At 61.1% G+C, this 25,079-nt stretch overlaps 1 protein-coding gene across 1 annotated transcript in view; it reads right to left on the reverse strand.

Moving 5' to 3' along the window:
• Positions 1 to 25,079, reverse strand: part of LOC140425680 (sodium channel protein type 1 subunit alpha-like) — a 580,672-nt gene that overhangs the window by 269,969 nt on the left and 285,624 nt on the right. The window contains exon 3 of the mRNA XM_072510176.1: positions 6,897 to 7,217. Within this exon, the coding sequence (XP_072366277.1) occupies positions 6,897 to 7,160 (264 nt within the window). The 5' untranslated portion in view covers positions 7,161 to 7,217. The remainder of the gene's footprint in view (positions 1 to 6,896; positions 7,218 to 25,079) is intronic.

Here is a 25,079-nt window from a genome sequence, read left to right on the forward strand (position 1 = left end):
CCTCCGGGTGCTCCGGTTTCCTCCCACAGTCCAAAGATGTGCAGGTTAGGTGGATTGACCGTGCAAAATTGCCCTTAGTGTCCAAAATTGCCCTTAGTGTTGGGTGGGGTAACTGGGTTATGGTGGAGGTGTGTGGTTGGGAAGGGTGCTCTTTCCAAGAGCCGGTGCAGACTCGATGGGCCGAATGGCCTCCTTCTGCACTGCAAATTCTATATAAAGAAGCCGAGTGGGTGAGTGCGGAAGAGGCCTCCTGCATGGGGACCTCCCTCCGGGCCCTCACCAAGGCTGCACTCCCATCCCCACCCAAGAAACACTCCAGCAGCCCGGTGGTGATAGCCACCCTCCAATTCTGGGACCAACTACGGCAGCAATTTGTTCTGACCAAAATGTCGGACAAAGCTCCCGTCTGCAACAACCATAGGTTCACACCAGCGCTGACTGACGCCACCTTCAAAAGGTGGGGGCAGGACGGAGGGACACTGACGGCAGGATCGCAACACTGGACAAACTGACAGAGAAATTCCAGGGGGAACAAGCTAAGGTATCTACAACTCAAAAACTTCCTACGAAAGGAGACAAGGACGTACCTACAACTGCCACGACAGACATTACTGGAAGAGTTACTGGACGCAAGCATACTAGATAAAGGGAACTGTAGCGACATGTATGACCGACTGGTAGAAGGGGTCGACACCGTACTGGACGCAACAAGAAAGAAATGGGAGGAGGACCTGGGGATTGAAATAGGGTGGGGACTCTGGAGCGAAGCACTGCACAGGGTCAACTCCACCTCCACGTGCGCAAGGCTCAGCCTGACGCAACTAAAAGTGGTACATAGAGTCCACTTAACAAGAACCCGTCTGAGTAGGTTCTTCCCGGAGGTGGAGGACAGATGTGAATGGTGCCAAGGAGGCCCGGCCAACCACGCCCACATGTTCTGGTCCTGCCCCAGACTTGCGGGGTACTGGACAGCCTTCTTCGAGGCAATGTCCAAAGTGGTGGGGCTGGGGGTGGAGCCATGCCCGAAAGTGGCGGACTTCGGGGTTTCAGACCAGCCAGATCTATTCCTGGGAGGGCGGACGCCCTTGCCTTTGCCTCCCTGATTGCCCGCCGTAGAATCCTGTTCGGCTGGCGGTCAGCAGCACCACCCAAAGCTGCAGACTGGCTGTCCGACCTCTCGGAATCTCTCCAAATGGAGAAAATCAAATTCGCCATCCGAGGGTCAGACAACGGCTTCCACAGAACGTGGGAGCCATTCACCCAATTGTTCCGGGACCTGTTTGTGGCCAACGAACAAGCAGAAGAATAGCCAGGTAGCCAAGAATCAGGGGAAAGTAGCCAAAGCACGAGAGGGAGAGATAGAATGGGAGAGTGGGGAGGGGGGGAGACAGCTAACCCCAAGAGGAAAGAAAGGCGAACCACAGGAGGGGGGGGGGGGGGGAGGTGGGTGGGGTGGGGGAGAGGGAATGGACAGGGAACAAGAGAGGAGAACCAGGGAGGTGGGGGGTAGCCAGGGGAATGATAGCTGGAAGGAGGGCACAGGAAACGATAACAGACTTGGCATCTCCAGGAACAGAGAACAAGGAGAATCCAAGCGAAAGACGGGAGGAACGGCTGAAGCGGAGGTGAGCGCGAGACAACAACGGCAGCGAGATCCGTCCGGGAGAAGCAAGTGACAACACCAACACCAAACCCATTCGAGTATTGCCCTCTGTAATTGTTTCTCCGGCACCCAAATGTATATCTACCTCCCCAGTCTCCACCTCCCCCCCTCCCCCCCACAAACAGTTGCCTACTTATGTGTTGTAAATACTTTTGCCAGTTGTACAGAGTTGCTGCTGTTGAGCTGGTGCACAATACCCTACCAGTTATTCTATTTTATTTTTTCTTTTATTTTTTATTACTTTTTTGGGGGTATGTTTGGGTGTGCCCTTCTCTTCTATGTATGTATATATATATATATATATTTCTTACTCTGTGTACATAACGGGAAATATACTTTGTTCAAAAACCCAATAAAAACATTTATTAAAAAAATATCATCGTGGCACTGTGGTTAGCACTGCTGCATCACAGTGCCAGAGACCCGGGTTCGATTCCGGTCTTGGGTGGCTGTCTGGAGTGGCTGTTCGCCCTCTGTCTGCGTGCGTTTCCTTCAGGTGCTCTGGTTTCCTCCCACAGTCCAAAGAAATGTAGGTTAGGTGGACTGGCCATGATCAATGTGCAGGGTTGCGGGAATAGGGGTGGGAAGTGGGGGAGGTACAGTGCTCTTTCAGACGGTCAGTGCAGACTCGATGGGCCGAATAGTGTCGGTCTGCTCTGTTGGTATCTATGGAAATCCGGAACCTACATATTCTATTGAATCCAGAACCCATTGGTCCAATTGAATCCAGATCCTAAATCTGTTTCCGCTAAGTGTGTCTTATTCTGCAGATGATGGAAGGATCTGGATTATAGCAGGTGCTGTGTAACTTGCAGCTGGACAGCTGTTATTGGATGTTTGGAACAGTAACGCTACCATTTCTGGAACAGCGAGATGATATAACTTTCCTTTATACACCCTCTGCAAATGGGCTGATGTGTCACAGGACAGAACTTGACAAGATCTCACCAAAGTCTGTTTCTTATCACTTTGGGTATGAACAGGGTGCGGGCACTCAAGCACTTTGAAATACTTGGCGGCGCTTCGAGCCGTTGATTCAGAGAGCAAGGGGGAGAAGGGTATCTCTAAGCCTGCGGCTGAGAAGTGTCAGTAATGTGAACCAGATTGGCATTCGGTAATCAGGCCTTTACTCAACCTTTCAGCAAGTGGCAAGGAAAAACTGATCTCCAAAGGCTCAAATTAAGCTGAGTATCTGAGCTAGCCGCTGGTTAGCTGCAGTTCCTTTGCAACTATTTCAAATGGGATATAATGGCACGTTATTTTTTGTTTCCAATAAAATGAGTGGCTGGGTGGGGTGGGGGAATGGTGTTCATCAGCAAATACCTGTATCTTGTAAGTATAGTCTGCTGCTCGGCATGTACACTGCTCTCTGAGGCAGACTGCCAGTGGTCGGGATTCCCGTTCTCCGTCGCTAAGATCCGGAATCCCTTTTGGGTGGAGAATCGGGATTCGAGCTGGGGCGGCAAACCGGTCGAGAGTCTGAGGTGCCCGCGCTGCCAGCCAAACGGGTTTCCCAACGACCCAGCCGGACTTCCCACCCCGACTCGGCGGGATCATGCAAGCAGCTCATTCGAGCTATTTTGCATCATAGAATCCCTACAGTGCAGAAGGAGGCCATTCGGCCCATTGAGTCTGCACCGGCCCTTCCTCGATAGAGCACACGAACTAGGCCCAATCCCCCGCCCCTATACCCACAACCCCACCTAACCATTGGGCAATATTAGCATGGCCGTTTCACCTAACCTGCACATCTTTGGACTGTGGGAGGAAACCGGAGCACCCGGAGGAAACTTACGCAGACACGGTGAGAAAGTGCAAATTTCACAGTCACCCGACGTTCAAATTGAACTCGGGTTCGTGGCACTGTGAGGCTGCGGTGCTAACCACTGTGCCACCGTGCCGCCCAGCATGTCATTGGCGGGCAGGACGCACCATTCACAAGCCAGGTGGGATGCTCAGAACCCACCCCCCCGCCCCCCCCCCCACCCCACCCCAGCCCAGACTCCCGCTGGTGCGAATTGGTGCAACTATTGAGGAGTGTGGACCTGGCACCTTGTTGTCTGAAGGGCAGCAAGGTGGCAAGTATCCTCCCAACAATTTCCTACAGGGTGCCGAGTGGGGGTCCTTCATGGGAGATGGGGGACAGCGGAGCTTGTACTGGGCTGGAGAGGCTCATGTCGGGGGTCGTCCCTGGGATGGGAATTCCTTTGGCTGCTTTCCCTATCTGCAACCTTTAAAACCATTAAAACCATTAAACAGTTAGTCAGTGTGTAACAGTTAAGGTTTTCCCACAACAAAGTGCAAATGTGCTCATCTGTACCCCGATACCACTTAGGCAGTCACTCATATCTTATCATAAAATCACTACAGTGCAGAAGGAGGCCATTCGGCCCACCGGGTCTGCACCAACCCTCTGAAAGACCCCCTATCCAAGCCCATGCCCCCACACTATCCCTGTAACTCAGTAACCCCACCTAAACTTTTTTCTGGACATCTTTGGACTGTGGGAGGAAACCAGAGCACCCGGAGGAAACCCACACAGACAAGGGCGGAAAATGCAAACTCCACACATACAGTCACCCAAGGGCGGAATTGAACCCGGGTCCCTAGTGCTGTGAGGCAGCAGTGCTACCCACTGTGCCGCCTGTTTGTTATCTCATTAATAGGAGCTGGTTTCGCACAGTGGGCTAAACAGCTGGCTTGCAATGCAGAACAAGGCCAGCAGCGCGGGTTCAATTCCTGTACCAGCTGTTCCAAACAGGCACTGGAAATTGGCGACTAGGGGCTTTTCACAGTAACTTCATTGAAGCCTACTTGTGACTATAAGCGATTATTATTATTACAGGAAAGAACAGCTGTCAGGGTTGTCCCTTCACTTTCTAGGAAGCTCTAGAGAACAAAGGGGCAGACTCATAACAAATGAGTGAGTTACTCTGAAGAATTCCTAGCCTCTGACCCGCTCTTATAGCCACAGTATTTAAATAGCTGGTCCAGTTGAGATTTTGGTCAACAGTAACTCCAGGATATTTATAGTGAGGGTTTCAATTGCTTGCATAATGGTAGGGGTATGGCAGTAGTGGTGAGATACCATGGGAAGAGGTTAGGTACGTTTGGATGTCCAAAGAGATTTGGGGGTTCAGATGCATTGATCCTTAAAATGCCAGGAACAAGTGCAGTAAATAATTTTAAAGGCTAATGCAATGCTAGCCTTTGTAGCGAGAGGATTGGAGTATAGAGACACAGGGGCTATGCTGCAGCTTTACAAAACCCTGGTTAGACCCCACTTGGAGTCACAGTGAGCAGTCCTGGGCACCACACCTTGGGAAGGATATTTTGAACTTGGAGGGATTGCAATGGAGGTTTACAAAAATGATACCTGGACGGGGGTGAAGTTATGAGGAGAGATTACACAAATTAGGCCAGTTTTTGCGAGAAGGTTAAGGGGTGATCTGATTGCAGTATTCAAGATATTAACAGGGAAAGTCAGGGTAGATAAATATAAACTATTTCCACAGGTTGGAGATTCTAAAACTCGGGGGGTATAGTCTAAATATTAGAGCTAGACCGTTGAGGAGAGATGTGAGGAAGAACGTCTTCACTCAAAGGGTGGTAGAGGTTTGGAACTCTCTCACACAAACAGGTTTATGGAGGCCAAAGGTAGGTATATGGAGTTAGGTCACAGATCAGCCATAATCTCAGTAAATGGCGGGATAGGTTCGAGGCCTACTCATGCTCCTGTGTAAAAAACCTGTCCATATCTGCAATTCGAGCCGTGAGTCTAGGAAATTTTAAGCTCTTCCTAGCATAGAACCACACACTGTCAATTCTCCCTCAGTTTAATTCAAGTTAAGTGTGATCGAAGTGTGTTTTTTTAATACGCCTGAAAAGCTTGATTAACATCATTTTGTTGATGGGCTGCAAGTCTTGCCAGCATGGAGATGTTTGGATTGTTTCCCTGTCAAACACACCTGAAGATGGGGACACAACGGTCAGCACTGTTACCTCACAGTTCTAGGAACCCGGGTTCGATTCTGATCTTGGGTGATTACTTTCTCCCCGTGTCTGTGTGGGTTTCCTCCGGGTGCCCCGGTGTCCAAAGATGTGGTTAGGTGGATTGGCTGTGCTAAATTGCCCCTTAGTGCCCAAAGATGTGTGGGTCAGGTTACGGGGCTGCAGGTATGGGGCGGGTGAGTGGACCTTGGTGGGGTGCTTTTTCGGAAAGTCAGTGCAGACTAGATTGGCCGAATGGCCTCCTTCTGCACTGTCGAGATTCTATGATCCTATGAAGACCACATTGCTGTATGTGACTGGAATTGTGTGAAGGCACATCATTTGTATTGTGCAACTATCTTCCACACAAATAATCAGGGTAGCACGGTAGTACAAGTGGATAGCACTGTGGCTTCACAGCGCCAGGGTCCCTGGTTCGATTCCCCGCTGGGTCACTGTCTGTGCGGAGTTTGCACGCTCTCCCCGTGTCTGTGTGGGTTTCCTCCGGGTTCTCCGGTTTCCTCCCACAGTCTAAAGGCGTGCAGGTGAGATGGATTGGCCATGATAAATTACCCTTAGTGACCAAAAAAGGTTAGGAAGGGTAATTGGGTTACGGGGATAGGGTGGAAGTGAGGGTTTAAATGGGTCGGTGCAGACTCGATGGACCGAATGGCCTCCTTCTGCACTGTATGTTCTATGTTCTAGTATTATATAACCATCCTCCATGGCTTTCGCCATGTGCTGATTGAGGTTAATTGAAGTTCTGCTTAATTGCACTCTATTTGTTGAATAAATGAGCTCTGCTGTAACATTGGCCTGGATTCCAGTCCTGCTCCCATGGGATCCAAAATTCCCACCCAAAGTCAATGAGCTTTTTAATGGACCATCACAATTCCCTCCCCACCCACGACGACTTCCACGGTGGGACGTGCCGGAAAATTCAAGCCATAGACTCCACTTGCTGTAAAATAGATTTTGGAGGGGGGATTTTCCGTCTCGAAAATAGACTTTGGAGGGGGGATTTTCCGTCTCGAAAATAGACTTTGGAGGGGGGATTTTCCGTCCGTTCTCGCCAATGGGATCTTTGAGTTCCGCTGATGGCTAACGGCAGGCCGCATACCACCGCCGAGAAAAATGCCGGGTGGGGCACGGAAAATCCCCCCCCCCCTCCCCCTTTGCTTGCCTTAAGTTTCTCTGGCTGACAGTGTGGTCAATACGTCTTGAGTTTTGTTTTTCTTTTTACCTTCTTGCTGCTGTAGAAGGCGTCGAGATCCTCCAATGGCTGCCCAATGAGCTGTGATGGCATATCGCCATAAATGAGTGGCAACTGTTTTCCTGCTTCCAGGTCAACGTGAGGCGTGGGCTTTTCCTCCTCACTTTCTTCCTTGCCAGCTTTCCTAGTGCTAATTGTCTGTTCCTCAGCGATCCGCCTCTCAATAGCAGCCAGGGATTCGCGAGTGAACCGACGCAAGCAGTGAGGGCCTGACGGTACAAACAGGAGTGCCATATTTTCATCCTGCAACTTCTTGACTAGTGTTTACTCCCGAGCAATGGAAATGATTAGCTGTACAAAACAAAAGGGAAAAGAGAAATATCTGTAAATAGATAGCACACGGTCATTGCACAACAAACAAAAATCCAATTCACGAATTAGATAATTAGGTGCATTAACTTCACACCATTCAGAATATACCCCAAAACCTTTACCCCAAATTGGAGGTGGGTGGGTGCAGTAATTAGACAGCATGGTGGTTTGACAGCAAGGACAAGGACCAAGTGCTGGAAAATGGATTAGAATAGATTGGTGTTTGATGGCCAGCACGGACAGGACGGGCCTCTTTCTGTGCTGTAAAACGCTATGGCCATCCCATCCGGTGCCATTTTTCCAGAGGCGAGATTGGGGGGAAGGGTGCACAGGTAGCCAATTGGTGCAAGTGACAGACCAATGAAAACCAATTATCAGAGTCCGATTGGAATTTTTAATCCCTCCCCCCCCCCCGCCATTTTGGGAACCAGGATGGTTGCTGGGAGCCTGGCTGGAGGACCATCCCACCTGCCTGGCTACAGTTGTGGACATCGGCCAGCCTGGGGAAGGAAGGGTTTCCCCTTTACAATGATGGCCCGACTTGCGACAATTTTAAAACTCAATAGTTTATAAGATGCTGAGAGGGTGCCTCAAGGTGAAGGGACTGTCTCTCCCCCTCGGAGTTGGCAGGATCCACTACTGACCGAGCTGGAGGGCTCCAATTGGCCATCCAGTTGAGAGAGCATGCACACTGTCCATAAATGGGCCAAATCAAGGAAAATCAGTGCTGGGTTATTGTTGCCCGTACAGTGGGGGTGAATGACCTCCATGGGACCCTCGACATCAGGGCCCTTACCCGTAACCCAACATGCTGCCATATGATACATCTGTCACACACTCACACATTCCACCCTATTAATCCACTCCTTTAAAGTTAAAAAAACACTTTCTCGTATTTTCCTGTTAAAAGAAAAACTCCAGCATGTTAACAATGTCCTTCTTCAACATCTCCAATCGAGAATAATCCAGTTTGTTTTAAACATGTCAAGAGACGCTGGATCAATTAACTCCCCTGAGCCATATCTTAAATCTTTGACTTAGGCCAATCATTTTAATTGTTCACTTCAACCCGGCGGCGTGGGGTGGGGTGGCTTCAATGGGCAATCCCATTGACAGGGGCTGAGAAGAGAGAATCCCGCTGCCAGCGAACGGCGCATTGCCGAGAAATACGTGGGTGATGGGGGGTGGGGGGGGGGGGGGGTGGGGAGGAATGAAGAATCCTGGCCCCTGTGCGATGACCTCATGGTGTAAATGGTGCATGGACTTTCCCAGCTGCATTTCCTCCCCAAATATATTGGTGGTAGCCAGGGGGGTAGGATTTGTATTGTGAGGGGGGCGGGGGGTCTTTCGCTGGACGTTGGGGGGGCACCTCGGGTATGCACTGACCCCTTGACCCACCTCGGGGTCCACTGTGTCAGGGCCACACTTAGGAAAACCTGCACCAAAGCCCGCCTGGCGAATTTCTTGCTGTGGGGGTGGATGCGTAACAGGCGAGGGGAGAGGTGGAGACCTCCGCTTCCAGCCCGTTAATCAATTGGAAATGGATGGCAATTACCGATTTATATCCTGCCGGTACGGGCCGGGTAACACACGGAGGCCGCCAGCAGGGGATCGGAGCATTGGCCGGCGCCAAACCCATTTTGCACCCAATCTCCAATTTCCCGTCGATCGGGAATCGTGGAGCCGGGTAATGGAAAATCCACCCACACATTCATTGTATCCGTTGAAATGAATCATGGCCGGGATTCTCTCCTTGAGCCTAAGTGCTTCCGCCAGCAGAGAATCAGGACCAGCCTCTGCTGGCACAGGGAGTAGGGCCTAGGTGTGAGTCTCTACCCTTTACCAGACAAATATATGCATGACGGAGAGCAAACCGGATTCTGTTGGAATCAGGACCCCCTCCCCCCTCCCCCCACAATCCCCCACCATCACCCCATCACTCACCCCCCCTCAGATTCCCTCCCCCATCTGACCTCCCCTCCCCCCCATATCAGAGACCCCCTATCAGTCACCTCCGCCTGAAGGTTGGAGAGCAGTCCAGGCAGCACAGTGAAAGTTCATCGCATTTTCACTTATCCTTCCCTAATATCTGCAGCTTCAGACAAAAGTGGTTAAAGCAGCAGCTGTTACAAGTGTCAGAGGCTTCCTCGAAAGCCGAGAGCACTTGAAAGGGATTCAAATCCCTTGGCAGTCTTTGAAGTGCAAAACTCCTATTCAATTACACTTCCTCTTATTCACAGCAGAAAGAATTTAGCTCCTTTTCATGTGGTGAGGAGCTGTCAATCATTGTAGAAGAGTACATAAACATTGTGGTTAACATCAAAGCATGGTACTCGAGATGCATTCAAGCATGAAGAGAAAGATAGATAAAGAATCCACTAAGTATGCTGTCTCTGCACTAATAAAACTGTCAGTCACTGGTTAATGAAATATATTGCTGTGTGAAATTGAATGGGAGTTTTGTATTTCAACTGCTGTCAAGGGATTTGAAGCTTTAGAGAAAGTCTCTGACACTTGCAACAGCAGCTGCTTTAAACACTTTTGTTTGAGGCAGATGTTAGGGAAGGGTATGTGAAAATGTAATGATTTTCACTGAACTGCCTGGACTGTTCTTCAGCTTTCTGAAGGGTGACTGATAGGGTTCTCTGACAGGGCACCAAATAGGGTCTCTGATCGGGGTGTCTGATTTTGGCGTTGTAAAACACCACAGTTCCCACGCCAGCATCGGCATTGAACTGCTCAATCGGAGACTGCAGCCCATGGTTCCTGGGGCAGCGACACAAACCTCAATCCTGATGCCTGCAGGGGAGAGGAGCATCGGCGCCAGCCCAACGCAGGATTATCCACCCGAACGTGAATCGGCGTGCCAGTGACGCAAAGTGGAGAACGCATCCCTATACTGAAATGCCGCCAGCGCGGAGAGGGTAGTGCCCTGAGGTCACTGGCGCCGGGGCTGCGTAATGCTCTGACGCCACCGGCGGGGGGTGGGTCGGGCGCTGATATCACCGGCACGGGGAGTGGGTAACGCACAGAGGTCACCGGCACGGGGGGTGGGTAACGCACTGAGGTCACCGGCACGGGGGGGGGGGGTGGGTAATGCACTGAGGTCACCGGCACGGGGGGTGGGACGGGCGCTGAGGTCACCGGCACGGGGGGTGGGTCGGGCACTGAGGTCACCGGCACGGAGAGGGGGTAACGCACTGAGGTCACCGGCACGGGGGGTGGGTCGGGCGCTGAGGTCACCGGCACGGGGGGTGGGTCGGGCACTGAGGTCACCGGCACGGAGAGGGGGTAACGCACTGAGGTCACCGGCACGGGGAGTGGGTAACGCACCGAGGTCACCGGCACGGGGAGTGGGTAACGCACTGAGGTCACCGGCACGGGGGGTGGGTCGGGCACTGAGGTCACCGGCACGGAGAGGGGGTAACGCACTGAGGTCACCGGCACGGGGCGTGGGTAACGCACTGAGGTCACCGGCACGGGGAGTGGGTAACGCACCGAGGTCACCGGCACGGGGAGTGGGTAACGCACCGAGGTCACCGGCACGGGGGGTGGGTCGGGCACTGAGGTCACCGGCACGGGGGGTGGGTCGGGCGCTGAGGTCACCGGCACGGAGAGGGGGTAACGCACTGAGGTCACCGGCACGGGGAGTGGGTAACGCACCGAGGTCACCGGCACGGGGAGTGGGTAACGCACCGAGGTCACCGGCACGGGGGGTGGGTCGGGCACTGAGGTCACCGGCACGGGGGGTGGGTCGGGCACTGAGGTCACCGGCACGGGGGGTGGGTCGGGCGCTGAGGTCACCGGCACGGGGGGTGGGTCGGGCACTGAGGTCACCGGCACGGGGGGTGGGTCGGGCACTGAGGTCACCGGCACGGGGGGTGGGTCGGGCACTGAGGTCACCGGGACGGGGGGTGGGTAACGCACTGAGGACACCGGCACGGGGGGTGGGTAACGCACTGAGGTCACCGGCACGGGGGGTGGGTAACGCACTGAGGTCACCGGCACGGGGGGTGGGTAACGCAGTGAGGTCACCGGCACGGGGGGTGGGTAACGCACTGAGGTCACCGGCACGGGGGGTGGGTAACGCACTGAGGTCACCGGCACGGGGGGTGGGTAACGCACTGAGGTCACCGGCACGGGGGGTGGGTAACGCACTGAGGTCACCGGCACGGGGGGTGGGTCAGGCACTGAGTTCACCGGCACGGGGGGGGTGGGTCGGGCACTGAGGTCACCGGCACGGAGAGGGTAACGCACTGAGGTCACCGGCACGGGGAGTGGGTAACGCACTGAGGTCATCGGCACGGGGGGTGGGTAACGGACTGAGGTCACCGGCACGGGGGGTGGGTAACGCACTGAGGTCACCGGCACGGGGGGTGGGTAACGCACTGAGGTCACCGGCACGGGGAGTGGGTAACGCACTGAGGTCACCGGCACGGGGAGTGGGTAACGCACTGAGGTCACCGGCACGGGGAGTGGGTAACGCACTGAGGTCACCGGCACGGGGGGGTGGGTAACGCACTGAGGTCACCGGCACGGGGGGTGGGTAACGCACTGAGGTCACCGGCACGGGGAGTGGGTAACGCACTGAGGTCACCGGCACGGGGAGTGGGTAACGCACTGAGGTCACCGGCACGGGGAGTGGGTAACGCACTGAGGTCACCGGCACGGGGGGTGGGTAACGCACTGAGGTCACCGGCACGGGGAGTGGGTAACGCACTGAGGTCACCGGCACGGGGGGTGGGTAACGCACTGAGGTCACCGGCACGGGGGGTGGGTAACGCACTGAGGACACCGGCACGGGGAGTGGGTAATGCACTGAGGTCACCGGCACGGGGGGTGGGTAACGCACTGAGGTCACCGGCACGGGGGGTAGGTAACGCACTGAGGTCACCGGCGCGGGGGGTGGGCCGGTCACTGAGGTCACCGAGACGGGGGGGGTGGGTAACGCAGTGAGGTCACCGGCACGGGGGGTGGGTAACGCACTGAGGTCACCGGCACGGGGAGTGGGTAACGCACTGAGGTCACCGGCACGGGGGGTAGGTAACGCACTGAGGTCACCGGCGCGGGGGGTGGGTCGGTCACTGAGGTCACCGAGACGGGGGGTGGGTAACGCAGTGAGGTCACCGGCACGGGGGGTGGGTAACGCAGTGAGGTCACCGGCACGGGGAGTGGGTAACGCACTGAGGTCACCGGCACGGGGAGTGGGTAACGCACTGAGGTCACCGGCACGGGGGGTGGGTAACGCACTGAGGTCACCGGCACGGGGAGTGGGTAACGCACTGAGGTCACCGGCACGGGGAGTGGGTAACGCACTGAGGTCACCGGCAAGGGGCGTGGGTCGGGCACTGAGGTCACCGGCACGGGAGGTGGGTAACGCACTGAGGTCACCGGCACGGGGGGTGGGTCTGGCACTGAGGTCACCGGCACGGGGGGTGGGTAACGCACTGAGGTCACCGGCACGGGGAGTGGGTAACGCACTGAGGTCACCGGCACGGGGGGTAGGTAACGCACTGAGGTCACCGGCGCGGGGGGTGGGTCGGTCACTGAGGTCACCGAGACGGGGGGTGGGTAACGCAGTGAGGTCACCGGCACGGGGGGTGGGTAACGCAGTGAGGTCACCGGCACGGGGAGTGGGTAACGCACTGAGGTCACCGGCACGGGGAGTGGGTAACGCACTGAGGTCACCGGCACGGGGGGTGGGTAACGCACTGAGGTCACCGGCACGGGGAGTGGGTAACGCACTGAGGTCACCGGCACGGGGAGTGGGTAACGCACTGAGGTCACCGGCAAGGGGCGTGGGTCGGGCACTGAGGTCACCGGCACGGGAGGTGGGTAACGCACTGAGGTCACCGGCACGGGGGGTGGGTCTGGCACTGAGGTCACCGGCACGGGGGGTGGGTAACGCACTGAGGTCACCGGCACGGGGAGTGGGTAACGCACTGAGGTCACCGGCACGGGGAGTGGGTAACGCACTGAGGTCACCGGCACGGGGGGTGGGTAACGCACTGAGGTCACCGGCACGGGGAGTGGGTAACGCACTGAGGTCATCGGCACGGGGGGTGGGTAACGCAATGAGGTCAACGGCACGGGGAGTGGGTAACGCACTGAGGTCACCGGCACGGAGTGGGTAACGCTCTGAGGTCACCGGCACGGAGTGGGTAACGCAACGAGGTCAACGGCACGGGGGTGGGTAACGCAATGAGGTCACCGGCACGGGGAGTGGGTAACCCACTGAGGTCACCGGCACGGGGAGAGGGTAACGCAGTGAGGTCACCGGCACGGGGGGTGGGTAACGCACTGAGGACACCGGCACGGGGGGTGGGTAACGCAGTGAGGTCACCGGCACGGGGTGTGGGTAACGCACTGAGGTCACCGGCACGGGGGGTGGGTAACGCACTGAGGTCACCGGCACGGGGAGTGGGTAACCCACTGAGGTCACCGGCACGGGGAGTGGGTAACGCAGTGAGGTCACCGGCACGGGGTGTGGGTAACACACTGAGGTCACGGGCACGGGGAGTGGGTCGGGCACTGAGGTCACCGGCACGGGGAGTGGGTAATGCACTGAGGTCACCGGCACGGGGAGTGGGTCGGGCACTGAGGTCACCGGCACGGGGAGTGGGTAACGCACTGAGGTCACCGGCACGGGGAGTGGGTCGGGCACTGAGGTCGCCGGCACGGGGAGTGGGTAACGCAGTGAGGTCACCGGCACGGGGTGTGGGTAACGCAGTGAGGTCACCGGCACGGGGAGTGGGTCGGGCACTGAGGTCACCGGCACGGGGAGTGGGTCGGGCACTGAGGTCGCCGGCACGGGGAGTGGGTAACGCAGTGAGGTCACCGGCACGGGGAGTGGGTAACGCAGTGAGGTCATCGGCACGGGGTGTGGGTAACGCACTGAGGTCACCGGCACGGGGAGTGGGTCGGGCACTGAGGTCGCCGGCACGGGGGTGGGTAACGCACTCAGGTCACCGGTACGGGGAGTGGGTAACGCACTGAGGTCACCGGCACGGGGGGTGGGTCGGGTACTGAGGTCACCGGCACGGGGAGGGGGTAACGCACCGAGGTCACCGGCACGGGGGGTGGGTAACGCACTGAGGTCACCGGCACGGGGAGGGGGTAACGCACTGAGGTCACCGGCACGGGGGGTGGGTAACGCACTGAGTCACCGGCACGGGGAGTGGTTAACGCACTGAGGTCACCGGCACGGGGGGGCTGGGTAACGCACTGAGGTCACCGGCACGGGGGGTGGGTAACGCACGGAGGTCACCGGCACGGGGAGTGGGTAACGCACTGAGGTCACCGGCACGGGGAGTGGTTAACGCACTGAGGTCACCGGCACGGGGGGTGGGTAACGCACTGAGGTCACGGGCACGGGGAGTGGGTAACGCACTGAGGTCACCGGCAAGGGGGGTGGGTAACGCACTGAGGTCACCGGCACGGGGAGGGGGTAACGCACTGAGGTCACCGGCACGGGGGGTGGGTAACGCACTGAGTCACCGGCACGGGGAGTGGTTAACGCACTGAGGTCACCGGCACGGGGGGGGTGGGTAACGCACTGAGGTCACCGGCACGGGGGGTGGGTAACGCACGGAGGTCACCGGCACGGGGAGTGGGTAACGCACTGAGGTCACCGGCACGGGGAGTGGTTAACGCACTGAGGTCACCGGCACGGGGGGTGGGTAACGCACTGAGGTCACGGGCACGGGGAGTGGGTAACGCACTGAGGTCACCGGCAAGGGGGGTGGGTAACGCAATGAGATCAACGGCACGGGGGGTGGGTCTGGCACTGAGGTCACCGGCACGGGGGGTGGGTCGGGCACTGAGGTCACAGGCACGGGGAGTGGGTAACGCTCTGAGGTCACCGGCACGGGGGGTGGGTCGGGCACTGAGGTCACAGGCACGGGGGGTGGGTAACGCACTGAGGTCACCGGCACGGGGAGTGGGTAACGCACTGAGGTCACCGGCACGGGGAGTGGGTAACGCACTGAGGTCACCGGCACGGGGAGTGGGTAACGCACTGAGGTCACCGGCACGTGGGGTGGGTATCGCACTGAGGTCACCGGCACGGGGTGTGTGTCGGGCACTGAGGTCACTGGCACGGGGGGTGGGTAACGCTCTGAGGTCACCGGCACGGGGGGTGGGTAACGCTCTGAGGTCACTGGCACGGGGGGTGGGTAACGCAATGAGGTGAACGGCACGGGGGGGTGGGTCGGGCACTGAGGTCACCGGCACGGTGGGTGGGTAACACAATGAGGTCAACGGCACGGGGGGGTGGGTCGGGCACTGAGGTCACCGGCACGGGGAGTGGGTAACGCACTGACGTCACCGGCACGGGGAGTGGGTAACGCAGTGAGGTCACCGGCACGGGGAGTGGGTAACGCAGTGAGGTCAACGGCACGGGGGGTGGGTAACGCACTGAAGTCACCGGCACGGGGGGTGGGTCGGGCACTGAGGTCACAGGCAGGAGGGGTGGGTAACGCACTGAGGTCACCGGCACGGGGAGTGGGTAACGCACTGTGGTCACCGGCACGGGGGGTGGGTCGGTCACTGAGGTCACCGGCACGGGGAGTGGGTAACGCACTGACGTCACCGGCACGGGGAGTGGGTAACGCAGTGAGGTCACCGGCACGGGGAGTGGGTAACGCAGTGAGGTCACCGGCACGGGGGGGGGGGTCGGTCACTGAGGTCACAGGCACGGGGAGAGGGTAACGCACTGAGGTCACCGGCACGGGGGGTGGGTAACGCACTGAGTCACCGGCACGGGGAGTGGTTAACGCACTGAGGTCACCGGCACGGGGGGGGTGGGTAACGCACTGAGGTCACCGGCACGGGGGGTGGGTAACGCACGGAGGTCACCGGCACGGGGAGTGGGTAACGCACTGAGGTCACCGGCACGGGGAGTGGTTAACGCACTGAGGTCACCGGCACGGGGGGTGGGTAACGCACTGAGGTCACGGGCACGGGGAGTGGGTAACGCACTGAGGTCACCGGCAAGGGGGGTGGGTAACGCAATGAGATCAACGGCACGGGGGGTGGGTCTGGCACTGAGGTCACCGGCACGGGGGGTGGGTCGGGCACTGAGGTCACAGGCACGGGGAGTGGGTAACGCTCTGAGGTCACCGGCACGGGGGGTGGGTCGGGCACTGAGGTCACAGGCACGGGGGGTGGGTAACGCACTGAGGTCACCGGCACGGGGAGTGGGTAACGCACTGAGGTCACCGCACGGGGAGTGGGTAACGCAGTGAGGTCACCGGCACGGGGAGTGGGTAACGCAGTGAGGTCAACGGCACGGGGGGTGGGTAACGCACTGAAGTCACCGGCACGGGGGGTGGGTCGGGCACTGAGGTCACAGGCAGGAGGGGTGGGTAACGCACTGAGGTCACCGGCACGGGGAGTGGGTAACGCACTGTGGTCACCGGCACGGGGGGTGGGTCGGTCACTGAGGTCACCGGCACGGGGAGTGGGTAACGCACTGACGTCACCGGCACGGGGAGTGGGTAACGCAGTGAGGTCACCGGCACGGGGAGTGGGTAACGCAGTGAGGTCACCGGCACGGGGGGGGGGGTCGGTCACTGAGGTCACAGGCACGGGGAGAGGGTAACGCACTGAGGTCACCGGCACGGGGGGTGGGTAACGCACTGAAGTCACCGGCACGGGGTGTGGGTAACGCAGTGAGGTCACCGGCATGGGGAGTGGGTAACGCACTGACGTCACCGGCACGGGGAGTGGGTAACGCAGTGAGGTCACCGGCATGGGGAGTGGGTAACGCACTGACGTCACCGGCACGGGGAGTGGGTAACGCACTGAGGTCACCGGCACGGGGGGTGGGTAACGCACTGAGGTCACCGGCACGGGGAGTGGGTAACGCACTCAGGTCACCGGCACGGGGAGTGAGTAACGCACTGTGGTCACCGGCACGGGGGGTGGGTCGGGCACTGAGGTCACCGGCAGGGGGAGTGGGTAACGCACTGAGGTTACCGGCACGGGGAGTGGTTAACGCACTGAGGTCAGCGGCACGGGGGGTGGGTCGGGCACTGAGGTCACCGGCACGGGGGGGGGTGGGTAACGCACTGAGGTCACCAGCACGGGGGGTGGGTAACGCACTGAGGTCACCGGCACGCGGGGTGGGTAACGCACTGAGGTCACCGGCACGGGGGGTGGGTAACGCACGGAGGTCACCGGCATGGGGGATGGGTAACGCACTGATGTCACCGGCACGGGGGGTGGGTAACGCACTGAGGTCACCGGCACGGAGGGTGGGTAACGCACTGAGGTCACGGGCACGGGGAGTGGGTAACGCACGGAGGTCACCGGCACGGGGAGTGGGTAACGCACTGACGTCACCGGCACGGGGAGTGGGTAACGCACTGAGGTCACCGGCACGGGGGGTGGGTAACGCAGTCAGGTCACCGGCACGGGGAGTGGGTAACGCACTCAGGTCACCGGCACGGGGAGTGGGTAACGCACTGACGTCACCGGCACGGGGGGTGGGTAACGCAGTGAGGTCACCGGCACGGGGAGTGGCTAACGCACTCAGGTCACCGGCACGGGGAGTGGGTAACGCACTGAGGTCACCGGCACGGGGAGTGGGTAACGCACTGTGGTCACCGGCACGGGGGGTGGGTCGGTCACTGAGGTCACCGGCACGGGGAGTGGTAACGCACTGTAGTCACCGGCACGGGGGGTGGGTCGGACACTGAGGTCACCGGCAGGGGGAGTGGGTAACGCACTGAGGTTACCGGCACGGGGAGGGGGTAACACACTGAGGTCACCGGCACGGGGAGTGGTTAACGCACTGAGGTCACCGGCACGGGGGGTGGGTCGGTCACTGAGGTCACCGGCACGGGGGGTGGGTCGGGCACTGAGGTCACCGGCAGGGGGAGTGGGTAACGCACTGAGGTTACCGGCACGGGGAGGGGGTAACACACTGAGGTCACCAGCACGGGGAGTGGTTAACGCACTGAGGTCACCGGCACGGGGGGTGGGTCGGTCACTGAGGTCACCGGCACGGGGGGGTGGGTAACGCACTGATGTCACCGGCACGGGGAGTGGGTAACGCAGTGAGGTCACCGGCACGGGGAGTGGGTAACGCACTGACGTCACCGGCACGGGGCGTGGGTAACGCACTGAGGTCACCGGCACGGGGTGTGGGTAACGCACTCAGGTCACCGGCACGGGGAGTGGGTAACGCACTGTGGTCACCGGCACGGGGCGTGGGTAACGCACTGAGGTCACCGGCACGGGGAGGGGGTAACACACCGAGGTCACCGGCACGGGGAGGGGGTAACACACTGAGGTCACCGGCATGGGGAGTGGGTAACGCACTGAGGTCACCGGCAAGGGGCGTGGGTAACGCAGTGAGGTCACCGGCACGGGGGGTGGGTAACGCACTGAGGTCACCGGCACGGGGGGGGTGGGTAACGCACTGAGGTCACCAGCACGGGGGGTGGGTAGCGCACTGAGGTCACCGGCACGCGGGGTGGGTAACGCACTGAGGTCACCGGCACGGGGGGTGGGTAACGCACGGAGGTCACCGGCACGGGGAGTGGTTAACGCACTGAGGTCACCGGCATGGGGGGTGGGTAACGCACTGAGGTCACCGGCACGGGGGGTGGGTAACGCATTGAGGTCACGGGCACGGGGAGTGGGTAACGCACTGAGGTCACCGGCAAGGGGCGTGGGTAACGCACTGAGGTCACCGGCAAGGGGCGTGGGTAACGCACTGAGGTCACCGGCAAGGGGCGTGGGTAACGCACTGAGGTCACAGGCACGGGGAGGGGGTAACACACTGAGGTCACCGGCAAGGGGGGTGGGTAACGCACTGAGGTCACCGGCAAGGGGCGTGGGTAACGCACTGAGGTCACCGGCACGGGGGGTGGGTAACACACTGAGGTCACCGGCACGGGGGGTGGGTAACACACTGAGGTCACCGGCAAGGGGCGTGGGTAACGCACTGAGGTCACAGGCACGGGGAGTGGGTAACGCACTGTGGTCACCGGCACGGGGAGTGGGTAACGCACTGAGGTCACCGGCACGAGGCGTGGGTAACGCACTGAGGTCACCGGCACGGGGGGTGGGTAACGCACTGAGGTCACCGGCACGGGGAGTGGGTAACGCACTGAGGTCACCGGCACGGGGGGTGGGTAACGCACTGAGGACACCGGCACGGGGGGTGGGTAATGCACTGAGGTCACCGGCACGGGGGGTGGGTAACGCACTGAGGTCACCGGCACGGGGGGTGGGTAACGCACTGAGGACACCGGCACGGGGAGTGGGTAACGCACTGAGGTCACCGGCACGGGGGGTGGGTAACGCACTGAGGTCACCGGCACGGAGTGGGTAACGCACTGAGGTCACCGGCACGGGGGGTGGGTAACGCAGTGAGGTCACCGGCACGGGGGGTGGGTAACGCACTGAGGTCACCGGCACGGGGGGTGGGTAACGCACTGAGGTCACCGGCACGGGGGGTGGGTAACGCACTGAGGTCACCGGCACGGGGAGTGGGTAACGCACTGAGGTCACTGGCACGGGGAGTGGGTAACGCACTGAGGACACCAGCACGGGGGGTGGGTAACGCACTGAGGTCACCGGCACGGGGAGGGGGTAACGCACTGAGGTCACCGGCACGGGGGGTGGGTAACGCACTGAGGACACCAGCACGGGGGGTGGGTAACGCACTGAGGTCACCGGCACGGGGGGTGGGTAACGCACTGAGGTCACCGGCACGGGGAGGGGGTAACACACCGAGGTCACTGGCACGGGGAGGGGGTAACACACTGAGGTCACCGGCACGGGGCGTGGGTAACGCAGTGAGGTCACCGGCACGGGGTGTGGGTAACACACTGAGGTCACGGGCACGGGGAGTGGGTCGGGCACTGAGGTCACCGGCACGGGGAGTGGGTAACGCACTGAGGTCACCGGCACGGGGAGTGGGTCGGGCACTGAGGTCACCGGCACGGGGACTGGGTAACGCACTGAGGTCACCGGCACGGGGAGTGGGTCGGGCACTGAGGTCGCCGGCACGGGGAGTGGGTAACGCAGTGAGGTCACCGGCACGGGGTGTGGGTAACGCAGTGAGGTCACCGGCACGGGGAGTGGGTCGGGCACTGAGGTCACCGGCACGGGGAGTGGGTCGGGCACTGAGGTCGCCGGCACGGGGAGTGGGTAACGCAGTGAGGTCACCGGCACGGGGAGTGGGTAACGCAGTGAGGTCATCGGCACGGGGTGTGGGTAACGCACTGAGGTCACCGGCACGGGGAGTGGGTCGGGCACTGAGGTCGCCGGCACGGGGGTGGGTAACGCACTCAGGTCACCGGTACGGGGAGTGGGTAACGCACTGAGGTCACCGGCACGGGGGGTGGGTCGGGTACTGAGGTCACCGGCACGGGGAGGGGGTAACGCACCGAGGTCACCGGCACGGGGGGTGGGTAACGCACTGAGGTCACCGGCACGGGGAGGGGGTAACGCACTGAGGTCACCGGCACGGGGGGTGGGTAACGCACTGAGTCACCGGCACGGGGAGTGGTTAACGCACTGAGGTCACCGGCACGGGGGGGGGTGGGTAACGCACTGAGGTCACCGGCACGGGGGGTGGGTAACGCACGGAGGTCACCGGCACGGGGAGTGGGTAACGCACTGAGGTCACCGGCACGGGGAGTGGTTAACGCACTGAGGTCACCGGCACGGGGGGTGGGTAACGCACTGAGGTCACGGGCACGGGGAGTGGGTAACGCACTGAGGTCACCGGCAAGGGGGGTGGGTAACGCACTGAGGTCACCGGCACGGGGAGAGGGTAACGCACTGAGGTCACCGGCACGGGGGGTGGGTAACGCACTGAGTCACCGGCACGGGGAGTGGTTAACGCACTGAGGTCACCGGCACGGGGGGGGTGGGTAACGCACTGAGTTCACCGGCACGGGGGGTGGGTAACGCACGGAGGTCACCGGCACGGGGAGTGGGTAACGCACTGAGGTCACCGGCACGGGGAGTGGTTAACGCACTGAGGTCACGGGCACGGGGGGTGGGTAACGCACTGAGGTCACGGGCACGGGGAGTGGGTAACGCACTGAGGTCACCGGCAAGGGGGGTGGGTAACGCAATGAGATCAACGGCACGGGGGGTGGGTCTGGCACTGAGGTCACCGGCACGGGGGGTGGGTCGGGCACTGAGGTCACAGGCACGGGGAGTGGGTAACGCTCTGAGGTCACCGGCACGGGGGGTGGGTCGGGCACTGAGGTCACAGGCACGGGGGGTGGGTAACGCACTGAGGTCACCGGCACGGGGAGTGGGTAACGCACTGAGGTCACCGGCACGGGGAGTGGGTAACGCACTGAGGTCACCGGCACGGGGAGTGGGTAACGCACTGAGGTCACCGGCACGTGGGGTGGGTATCGCACTGAGGTCACCGGCACGGGGTGTGTGTCGGGCACTGAGGTCACTGGCACGGGGGGTGGGTAACGCTCTGAGGTCACCGGCACGGGGGGTGGGTAACGCTCTGAGGTCACCGGCACGGGGGGTGGGTAACGCAATGAGGTCAACGGCACGGGGGGGGTGGGTCGGGCACTGAGGTCACCGGCACGGTGGGTGGGTAACACAATGAGGTCAACGGCACGGGGGGGTGGGTCGGGCACTGAGGTCACCGGCACGGGGAGTGGGTAACGCACTGACGTCACCGGCACGGGGAGTGGGTAACGCAGTGAGGTCACCGGCACGGGGAGTGGGTAACGCAGTGAGGTCAACGGCACGGGGGGTGGGTAACGCACTGAAGTCACCGGCACGGGGGGTGGGTCGGGCACTGAGGTCACAGGCAGGAGGGGTGGGTAACGCACTGAGGTCACCGGCACGGGGAGTGGGTAACGCACTGTGGTCACCGGCACGGGGGGTGGGTCGGTCACTGAGGTCACCGGCACGGGGAGTGGGTAACGCACTGACGTCACCGGCACGGGGAGTGGGTAACGCAGTGAGGTCACCGGCACGGGGAGTGGGTAACGCAGTGAGGTCACCGGCACGGGGGGGGGGGTCGGTCACTGAGGTCACAGGCACGGGGAGAGGGTAACGCACTGAGGTCACCGGCACGGGGGGTGGGTAACGCACTGAAGTCACCGGCACGGGGGGTGGGTAACGCAGTGAGGTCACCGGCATGGGGAGTGGGTAACGCACTGACGTCACCGGCACGGGGAGTGGGTAACGCAGTGAGGTCACCGGCATGGGGAGTGGGTAACGCACTGACGTCACCGGCACGGGGAGTGGGTAACGCACTGAGGTCACCGGCACGGGGGGTGGGTAACGCACTGAGGTCACCGGCACGGGGAGTGGGTAACGCACTCAGGTCACCGGCACGGGGAGTGAGTAACGCACTGTGGTCACCGGCACGGGGGGTGGGTCGGGCACTGAGGTCACCGGCAGGGGGAGTGGGTAACGCACTGAGGTTACCGGCACGGGGAGTGGTTAACGCACTGAGGTCAGCGGCACGGGGGGTGGGTCGGGCACTGAGGTCACCGGCACGGGGGGGGGTGGGTAACGCACTGAGGTCACCAGCACGGGGGGTGGGTAACGCACTGAGGTCACCGGCACGCGGGGTGGGTAACGCACTGAGGTCACCGGCACGGGGGGTGGGTAACGCACGGAGGTCACCGGCATGGGGGATGGGTAACGCACTGATGTCACCGGCACGGGGGGTGGGTAACGCACTGAGGTCACCGGCACGGAGGGTGGGTAACGCACTGAGGTCACGGGCACGGGGAGTGGGTAACGCACGGAGGTCACCGGCACGGGGAGTGGGTAACGCACTGACGTCACCGGCACGGGGAGTGGGTAACGCACTGAGGTCACCGGCACGGGGGGTGGGTAACGCAGTGAGGTCACCGGCACGGGGAGTGGGTAACGCACTCAGGTCACCGGCACGGGGAGTGGGTAACGCACTGACGTCACCGGCACGGGGGGTGGGTAACGCAGTGAGGTCACCGGCACGGGGAGTGGCTAACGCACTCAGGTCACCGGCACGGGGAGTGGGTAACGCACTGAGGTCACCGGCACGGGGAGTGGGTAACGCACTGTGGTCACCGGCACGGGGGGTGGGTCGGTCACTGAGGTCACCGGCACGGGGAGTGGTAACGCACTGTAGTCACCGGCACGGGGGGTGGGTCGGGCACTGAGGTCACCGGCAGGGGGAGTGGGTAACGCACTGAGGTTACCGGCACGGGGAGGGGGTAACACACTGAGGTCACCGGCACGGGGAGTGGTTAACGCACTGAGGTCACCGGCACGGGGGGTGGGTCGGTCACTGAGGTCACCGGCACGGGGGGGTGGGTAACGCACTGATGTCACCGGCACGGGGGGTGGGTCGGGCACTGAGGTCACCGGCAGGGGGAGTGGGTAACGCACTGAGGTTACCGGCACGGGGAGGGGGTAACACACTGAGGTCACCGGCACGGGGAGTGGTTAACGCACTGAGGTCACCGGCACGGGGGGTGGGTCGGTCACTGAGGTCACCGGCACGGGGGGGTGGGTAACGCACTGATGTCACCGGCACGGGGAGTGGGTAACGCAGTGAGGTCACCGGCACGGGGAGTGGGTAACGCACTGACGTCACCGGCAAGGGGCGTGGGTAACGCAGTGAGGTCACCGGCACGGGGGGTGGGTAACGCACTGAGGTCACCGGCACGGGGGGGGTGGGTAACGCACTGAGGTCACCAGCACGGGGGGTGGGTAACGCACTGAGGTCACCGGCACGCGGGGTGGGTAACGCACTGAGGTCACCGGCACGGGGGGTGGGTAACGCACGGAGGTCACCGGCACGGGGAGTGGTTAACGCACTGAGGTCACCGGCATGGGGGGTGGGTAACGCACTGAGGTCACCGGCACGGGGGGTGGGTAACGCATTGAGGTCACGGGCACGGGGAGTGGGTAACGCACTGAGGTCACCGGCAAGGGGCGTGGGTAACGCACTGAGGTCACCGGCAAGGGGCGTGGGTAACGCACTGAGGTCACCGGCAAGGGGCGTGGGTAACGCACTGAGGTCACAGGCACGGGGAGGGGGTAACACACTGAGGTCACCGGCACGGGGGGTGGGTAACGCACTGAGGTCACCGGCAAGGGGCGTGGGTAACGCACTGAGGTCACCGGCACGGGGGGTGGGTAACACACTGAGGTCACCGGCACGGGGGGTGGGTAACACACTGAGGTCACCGGCAAGGGGCGTGGGTAACGCACTGAGGTCACAGGCACGGGGAGTGGGTAACGCACTGTGGTCACCGGCACGGGGAGTGGGTAACGCACTGAGGTCACCGGCACGGGGCGTGGGTAACGCACTGAGGTCACCGGCACGGGGGGTGGGTAACGCACTGAGGTCACCGGCACGGGGAGTGGGTAACGCACTGAGGTCACCGGCACGGGGGGTGGGTAACGCACTGAGGACACCGGCACGGGGGGTGGGTAATGCACTGAGGTCACCGGCACGGGGGGTGGGTAACGCACTGAGGTCACCGGCACGGGGGGTGGGTAACGCACTGAGGACACCGGCACGGGGAGTGGGTAACGCACTGAGGTCACCGGCACGGGGGGTGGGTAACGCACTGAGGTCACCGGCACGGAGTGAGTAACGCACTGAGGTCACCGGCATGGGGGGTGGGTAACGCAGTGAGGTCACCGGCACGGGGGGTGGGTAACGCACTGAGGTCACCGGCACGGGGGGTGGGTAACGCACTGAGGTCACCGGCACGGGGGGTGGGTAACGCACTGAGGTCACCGGCACGGGGAGTGGGTAACGCACTGAGGTCACTGGCACGGGGAGTGGGTAACGCACTGAGGACACCAGCACGGGGGGTGGGTAACGCACTGAGG

The sequence above is a fragment of the Scyliorhinus torazame genome, chromosome 6 (assembly GCF_047496885.1).
Source record: "Scyliorhinus torazame isolate Kashiwa2021f chromosome 6, sScyTor2.1, whole genome shotgun sequence".
Lineage (NCBI taxonomy): Eukaryota > Metazoa > Chordata > Chondrichthyes > Carcharhiniformes > Scyliorhinidae > Scyliorhinus > Scyliorhinus torazame.